Here is an 8,979-nt window from a genome sequence, read left to right on the forward strand (position 1 = left end):
TAGATGCAAGAAGGCTCTTGATGCCGGTTGATAAAATACAGGCATACGCAGCGGAAGTAAATAGCCAGGATCGAACTTGCATGTAATATAGACAACACATAATCAAGATATTAATCAAACATAAAATTAATACTTATCTCTTGAAGCGTGACTGCGACCAAACATCGAATCTTCAATCACAAACACACACCATCTACGAGATCGTCATACTTCAGTCTCACGGTCTTCTACTGTGTAACCCGAATAATACCAAAATTTGTGAAATTCGTGTGTGCGAATTTCTATGGAAAAAGTGTAGAAACTTGTAAAACTATTAACTTCCTTATGAAATAAGACCCCTATTTTATAACTACAGGTTTAGGGTTTTCACCCTTTTTCAAAACCTGTTGGGTCTTTATTTCCACCAAGAAATAATTTTACATTTAATTTTTTATTATTCGGGCATAACAAGGACCACATAATTTAATTAACGAGGCTTCCTATTATGGAATTAATTCAAAAAATCTGAATTAATCCTACCATAATAAATTACGAATTATTTCACTAAAAAATCGTAACTGTACTCCTCAGTTCAATTTTCAAATCATATATTAAAACTTATTTAACTCCCCATGTTAAGATTACAGATACCAATCAATTAAATTAAATTACTGACAATTTAATTCATTGACTAATTGAATCCTTTATATTTCTGCTTAACTTACATCATTGTGACGGATACAAACTCACCTGCAGGGTTTTCACATGAGATTGATAAGCATCCATAAAGGGGTATCATCAATCTCAAAGTCGAGACATAGATTCTATCAAGTAATTATTACTTCACAAATGTAATTTGCCATTATCCAATTTACCAGGAATGCATAGACCCGCAATTGAGTCGTAACTTTTAATAAATCAAAATAATGAGCAAATCACATTGATCATAATAATTATATCAAGATTAAGAGTATAAGTACATTTAATGAACTAGAGAATTTGCTTTATATATTCAGTACAAAAACACTTATCTCTACTTGGTCCGTTCAATACATACAAAATGCACTAGCACAAGAAGACGAAACTATACCGTTCCCATAATGAAGATACATTATATTAATCTTGTGCTACAATCATACCGATGGGTTTGTCCAAATTCCATCTTAGATTGTGAACATAATCTTTATACTTATAAGAACCGATAATTTAATCTTCCGTGTATAAGCTAAACTCTATACACTAAATCATCTACTATATAAGTAAATGACACACATACTAGTAGGTGATCTATTTAGCTCTTTATTAAAAAAGAATAAATAATTGTTCTATAATAAATACTATATCCATACACATGGTTAATAGTATATATCCCAACAACAAGGACTAAAATCATAATATATCATTAACATAGGGACTAAAAGTGCTATTCAAGGAAACTTTACCATATACAAATCCAAAAGGATCATGTTTAATCCCTCTTTAATAAGAAGTTTATAAACGTATATAAAATATCGGTATATATAACTTGGAACGGTATCACCAAAGCTAAGATGGTTCAAATTAAAGTTTTAGTTTACTTTTCTTAGTTAGACCTTTGAAGGTCACAGGTTATCCGCCAACAATTTAACTCTCTTGTTAAGACTCATAGATTAATTGAATTTGTACATGGCTTGCCGCCTAACACTACTTGAATTTCTAAAATGTGTTTCTCTCACATTTTAAATTATTCTAATTGCCTCTATATAAATATGATACCAATGACAAAAGACTAAGCAGAAAACACTGAAAACCCAACATTCAAATAAGTTTTCAGATTTTGCAATTATACCAAAATATAGCAACAATGACTTCATTGACTGGAAATGTGAACCATGAAGATGGGATTTTTCGACCAGAGGCTAATTTTTCTCCTAGTCTTTGGGGAAATATTTTTAGCTATTCTACTATGGATAATCAGGTATATATATATATACATATATATATATATATATATATATATATATATATATATATATATATATATATATATATATATATATATATATATACTGTCAAACCTCTCTATAACGACGCCGTTTGTTCAGATAATTTTTTACTGCTATAGTGGGATGTTGTTATAAAGAACATATAATATAACATAAATATGAAAGTCCGTTCCAAATAATACTTGACCGTTATAGTAAAATATTGTTATAGAGGATAACCGTTATAGAGATGTCTCATTGTATATGCTTCTTTAGTTATTTCTTAGTAAGCCTTTTTCATTCTTTACTATTAGCTTTGACAAAATTACTAACAATGAGCATTGCATTTACAGGTATCCGAGAAAAATATAGAAGAGATTGCGACCTTGAAAGAAGAAGTCAAGCACATGATAATAAGTACTACTAACAATGCCACCATAGAGAAAATACATTTGATTGACACTCTCGAACACCTTGGTATTTCGTATCACTTCGAGTTGGAGATTGAAGATCAAATTAGCAAGATGTTTGATCTAAATGTCATCCATGAAGAGGATGATCTATACAAGGTTGCTCTATATTTTCGATTGTTTAGGCAACATGGCTATCCGGTCTCTTCTGGTATGTTTATATACACATCTTACAAGTTTTCTTTCTATAATGTCTTAAGTTTGTATTATATAATTGTTGAACTAGCTCAAAAACAATCTTAATAACATGGTGACATTGTTCGTTTTGGGGCAAGTCGCCACGGTTTCCCTATCCATACCTATACATAGTTTTTTTTTCAACTGTCAATATGACACTTTGTCCACATACTCAGCAATAACTAACATAATGAAATATTTGTAAATTAGATCATTTCAACCAATTCAAGGACATCAATGGAAAATTCAAGGAAACTCTACTTACAGATGCAAAGGGTCTGCTAAGTCTGTATGAAGCGGCACATGTTAGGGGACATGAGGATGTCATATTAGAAGAGGCTCTTAGTTTTGCAACATCCCATCTTGAAAGGATAGCTCCTAATACCTTAGATTCTACTCTTGAGAAGCATGTAAGACATGCCCTAATGCAATCTCTTCATAGAGGCATCCCAAGAGCTGAAGCACACTTTTACATTTCAATATATGAGAATGTGGATTCAAGAAATGAAAAGCTACTGAGGATTGCAAAACTAGATTACAATTTGTTGCAAATGCTACACAAGGAAGAGCTTAGAGAACTCACATTGTAAGTTATTTTGAGTTACTTTATGCTTTTCATTTGAATATTATATGACTTCTTAATAAGAAAAGAATGAAAAAAAAAACCATGTTTCCACCTTCTGGTCTTTGACATAAAGAAATTAACTTAACTAAGCATTAATCTTCTCTACTTTGAAGGTGGTGGAAAGATTTGGATCTTGCGTCTAAACTTTCTTATGTCAGAGACAGAATGGTGGAATGCTTCTTTTGGACCGTAGGCGTGTACTTTGAACCTCAATACTCTAGAGCTCGGATTATGCTTGCGAAGTGCATAGCTATAATTTCAGTAATTGATGATACATATGACTCTTATGGTACTCTTGATGAACTAGAAGTATTCACGGAAGCGGTGGACCGGTATGAATTTTGTTAGATAATTTATCCAGTAATTGAGTTAGCTATTTCATAGTATCTCTAGTCTGATTTTTAACTCTTTATTTCTAAGATTATTTTCAAAGAACTATAAAATTACAGTTTAAATTATATACATCGTTTGAAAAGATTTTTTTTTACAATCAGGTCATCTAAAGGATATTTACAGATAAGCTCCTTAAAATGTGGTGTTTGTAATCTTGAAAACAATGCAAGTTACCTGCTATAACAAGTAAAAGTGACCTGATTGTGTATAAATTAAACACGTAAAATATTAGATCAAATCTTTACGGGGTAATATATATGCGGAGTGGGATGCATTAATTAAAATATTTTCCTATCATTACAGGTGGAATGTAAGTGAAATAGATCGACTGCCAAATTATATGAAACCGATATATACAATTCTTCTCGATCTCTTCGAGGAATATGAAATCGAAGTCAAAAGCCAAGATAGATTCAATGGAGTTTATTATGTCAAAGAGGCGGTATGAGACTTAAAACACTAATATAATTTTCCTTTGATTTAATGAATTTCAAATATTTAATGTAAGATACAGAAGTGTAATAAATATTGTTTCATGATTAGATGAAAAAAATCGCGAGGAGTTACTATATAGAAGCTCAATGGTTCATCGAAGGAAAAATTCCATCATTTAAAGAGTACCTAAGCAATGCACTAATCACGGGAACTTATTACCTACTAGCACCAGCATCATTATTGGGCATGAGGTCAGCATCAAAGACCGCATTCGATTGGATGATGAATAAGCCTAAAATTCTTTTGGCTTCAGCATTAATTGGTCGAGTCATTGATGACATAGCCACTTATAAGGTAATGTTATACAAATTTGTACATATATTTTTACCAATGTATAAATATTGTTTCTAACATTCTCACGAATCTTTTTTTCCTTATAGATTGAGAAAGAAAAAGGACAACTTATCACAGGGATAGAATGTTATATGCAAGAGAACAATTTATCTGTGGAAGAAGCGAGTGCAGAACTTTCTGAAATAGCTGAAAATGCGTGGAAGGATTTGAACAAAGAGTGCATTAAGCCTACTTCTATGCCAGCTGAAATATTGATGCCTATTGTGAACCTCACACGTCTGATTGATGTTGTTTACAAGAACAATCAAGACGGATATAGTAATCCAAAGAATAACGTGAAGTCTGTGATTGAAGCCTTACTTGTCAATCCCATCAATATCTAGGGAACTTTTGATACTCACGAGTTGACGAAGCCTTACTTGTCAATCCCATCAATATCTAGGGAACTTTTGATACTCACGAGTTGACATGAAAGATGGTCATTAATGAAATAAGTTGATACAAATCATTCCTATACTTTATTCAATAATTTCATAAATAAGTAATTTGTAATCCACTATATTTTCTTTATCAAGTAAATTTAAAATTAAATTCCAATTATTTTAATTTCTGTGACTAAATTGTTTATGGTTTTAGAATATCACTCAATTCGATGTATTTTGCCAAGCATTTTATGTTTTAACCTGATATTCTCTTGTTCTTCTTCTTTTGTTGAAATTCTCACATTTTGTTTTTACATGAGTGTATTTGCAATATTTTCACTACCATATTATTTCCATCAGTAGGGTCTCTAGCTCGTTTGTATTTTATGGAGGCAACAAAGTCTAAAAGGCTTAAAGGTTTTATATATGAAGTTTTTTATTTTTATAAAAGACTAGGTGGCATCCACGTTCTTAGCACAAGAATATTATGTAACACTCTTGACCCACAATTTAAAGGTATCAACCGGTTGACCCGCAATCGGAACCGGACCCGGTTGGCTAACCGACTGGTTACCGATTTTCGAACTAGTAAGAGATACCGGTTACCGGTTAACCGGTTCCAGTTAGCCGGTTGGTTTTGCTCTAACCGGACCGGAACCAGTAGGCCTTGTAAAAACCAGTAACCGGTTAGCCCAAAAATGTATTTTTTTTTTTTTGCTTAATTACGTATTTTACACATAAATTAACACTATAATATATAAAGTTTTATATATATCCAGGTTATAAGTATTAAGAAACTCAAGATTGTATATTTTTAACTTTAAGTATTTTTATATATGTTATGTTACTATAAGTATATATATATATATTACTTAAGTTATGTTTGTATATTTATATATGTTATGTTATGTTACTATAAGTGTATATATATAAGGATAGGACACTATTACCCTCCCCCCCCCCCCCCCCTAACCCCAACTTGTACCAAAGTTGCTAGGACACACCTTTCCTTTCACGGGGTCCTATTACCCCCCCTAAACTATTTTTACTCGTAATTATTTGCACCTTTTGTGCTGACCTGGACTAGTGCGTGAGATCAAATATGTGAAGTGCGTAGGAGGTAAAACACATACTTTCTAACGTATGGGAAACTGCCACGTATCACTCCCAAAGCTTATGTGAAGACCCCACCGTCTAAAATACACTATATTTCATCATATATTCAACCGATTATACACCCAATTTAGAAGAACTCAAATTCTTATTTTGGTCTTAAATTCTCATCTTTTTCGACGAGGTAAGTAAATTATTGTGTAAATTCGTTATCCTTTCTCCATCTCATGTCGAATTTCTAGTTTAGGGTTTTAATTTTCTTCCCCAATTTCTGTGTATGAAATTTTAGGGTTAGGAATGGTGAACAGCTTGTTGAATAAGTTGTGTATGGACGAAGAAGATCCTATGCTCATGTTACACCTCAAAAATTTTCGCGTCGTGTGCATTGTAAGTAAACTAACGTAAGCATGAAGAGGTCATGGAACCCTTATAAGGTTAAGGAATACTCTTAACAAGTGTTAAGCAAGTGTCTAAAGGTTTCGGGATCAAGCAAATCGAAGAAAATAAGTTTGTCAAAAATTTGGCAAAATTTTGGATAGAAATTTCGGGCTCAACTTTTGAGAGGTCTATCTCAGGGTATATCAGGAGTTTTGAGGTGTTTCAAGAGCCTACAATAAAGTTCATCGAGTATAGTTTCCAAAGCAAAAAACCGTTCGTCGATACGACATCGGAGTAGAGGGTTATGGGCATTTTAAAATGGATTGCCAGAAGCCTGCGAACCTATGCGGAAATTCTAGAAACCTCTTAAAAAGTCCACTAATTTCGGTCCACCTGCCCAACCCGAATTAGACTACTATATCTACCCTTTTAAGTCATCTAAATCACCTAATTTCTCACCATTTCTCATCCCCACACTTCTCTAGAGCCTTCCACACTTATCTCCCCATTATAAGAGAGTTATTGAGAGTTCTTGAAGGTTCTACAACATTCCACAACCTTCCATACCATTGAAAGAGAAGATCAAACATCAAAACCTTAAGATAATCTATGGAAGATGATTATTCTTGCTTCTCTTCAATGTTGTGATAAACTTGAGCTTGGGAGAAGTTGAGTGAGGTGAAGTTCTTCCATTATAAGGTATGTTCCCCATCTTATCTATATGATTGAGTTGGTTTAAAAGTTTAATAACTCTTGAAAGGGAAAAGAATCAAAGTGGAGAAGTCACAAAGTATTGAATTGAATATGATGACTATGGGATGAATTTGAAAGGAGATTTTGGATTAATTTGAGATTAAATTGAAGATAATTCTTTGATTATGGTATTGTTAATATTGTTATGGTTGGTTGAGAAATTGGGCAAAACATCGCGTGGGATGTTTTATGGAGTATATTGGTGTCGATGATGATGTTGTTGATATTAGGGTTGCTATTGTTGTTGTTTTGTTGGTATTGTGATTTTGGGCTAGTGATATAAACAGGGGAGATGCTGCCCGAATTTCGGCAGCTTTTAAAAGGAATTAACTTGAAGACTTAAGATAAGCATATGAGGATAAGCCTAACAATAGTATGAATTCTCTTGAATGTAGATTTATGAGCTTGGAAGGATAAGAGTTAAGTAGTAGGCGACCAAAAAGGTATGTAAGGCTAAACCCTTTCTTTCTAAAGGCATGACTCTTTTCTTGTGAACCCATACATATGTTCCATAATATCCTTATTTCCAAAAAGCTAGAAATTGATGATTCTCAAAGTTCTTATGATGCTAAAGATAGATCTTTCTATGATGATGATGATTCCATTTCTAGAGATTTCAAAGCTTATGGTCTTGATGCTATTATGAGATTATTGAGTTTATTTCAGGATTTTCTTGATTTCATTCATTATTGTTGATCTCACCTTATGATAATTTTTTCTTCAAGGTGAGATATAGCTATGATGATTGTGCCATAATATAAATCGGAGGTTACCGACCTTACGTCACTCCGATAAAGTAGTAGCTTTTATTTGGGCTCTTATGCATGCTATGAATATAATAGATGTATATAACTATTTTGTGATATTACCGAGTCCTATTATTTCATTTTACTTATGCATTGCGCTCATTCTCATTCTTCATATATATATATATATATATATATATATATATATATATATATATATATAAGGCACCTTTGGATTTTTCCTCTCTCTTCTCTTCTCTCTCTTCTCTCTCCTCCACCATCAATGGTAACATCTCCCTCCCCCCACCCCACCTGCCACCACATCCGGCGATCAGACCGCGTCCGGCGACCAGGTAACGCCGGCCTCTTTTCCGGCCAGATCTACTTTTTTTTTCTCTCTTTCATTTCCTTCTTCTTCTTCTCCTTCTCTTCTCTTTTTCCCCTCTTTTATCTGCTCCTGGCGCTGCCAGAACACAGCTGCGTCATCGCCGGAGACTTTTTCCGGCACCATTTTCCGGCCAGCCCTCTCTTTCTCTCCTTTTTTCTTTTTTCTTTTTCTTTTTTTATTCTGTGAAAATAATTTCGGCAGTGAACAGTACTCCGGCAGTGAACAGTGAACAGTACTCGGACGTTGAACAGTGTTTTCCTGCGGCGATTAGGTTCATTTCAACTGGAGTTGGTACCTCCGGTTGCCATATTCATTATTTGTCCATACACTTGTAGTTACATTTTTTGCTAACTTTAGACTTTTGAATAGTTTATTAGTTCATACTCATTTTCATGGCTTTACTTAGTGATGGTAGACTAGGGTCATGTTCTCGTTCAGGGACGGGGGCGAGGGTTAGGAGGGGTAAGTGGGTTAAAGGAGCGTCTAGGTTGAGAGTAGGATCTTGGAACATTGGAACGTTAACGGGGAAGTCAATAGAGCTAGTTAAGATTCTTCAGAAGAGGAAGATTAATATAGCTTGTATCCAAGAGACCAAATGGGTAGGTCCTAAAGCTAAGGAGGTAGACGGGTATAAGTTGTGGTTCTCTGGTAGGTCGAAGTATAGAAATGGGGTGGGCATTTTAGTAGATAGTGAATTAAGGGATCAGGTGGTAGAGGTTAGGAGAGTCACTGATAGGATGATGTCGATTAAGGTGGTCGTTGAAGGACTCACTTTGAACATT

The 8,979-nt window shown here is 33.8% G+C and overlaps 1 protein-coding gene across 1 annotated transcript; it reads left to right on the forward strand.

Annotated features, from left to right (window-relative positions):
• Positions 1 to 1,761: 1,761 nt before the first annotated feature.
• LOC132614869 (vetispiradiene synthase 3-like) lies at positions 1,762 to 5,003 on the forward strand. Its single transcript, XM_060329419.1, has 7 exons — positions 1,762 to 1,936; positions 2,297 to 2,564; positions 2,801 to 3,176; positions 3,329 to 3,547; positions 3,912 to 4,050; positions 4,152 to 4,397; positions 4,484 to 5,003. Exons 1-7 carry the CDS (start codon positions 1,823 to 1,825, stop codon positions 4,778 to 4,780), a joined length of 1,659 nt encoding a protein of 552 aa, XP_060185402.1. The 5' UTR covers positions 1,762 to 1,822; the 3' UTR covers positions 4,781 to 5,003.
• The last annotated feature ends 3,976 nt before the right edge of the window (positions 5,004 to 8,979 follow it).

This window comes from Lycium barbarum, chromosome 10 (genome assembly GCF_019175385.1).
Source record: "Lycium barbarum isolate Lr01 chromosome 10, ASM1917538v2, whole genome shotgun sequence".
NCBI classification, from domain to species: Eukaryota; Viridiplantae; Streptophyta; class Magnoliopsida; order Solanales; family Solanaceae; genus Lycium; species Lycium barbarum.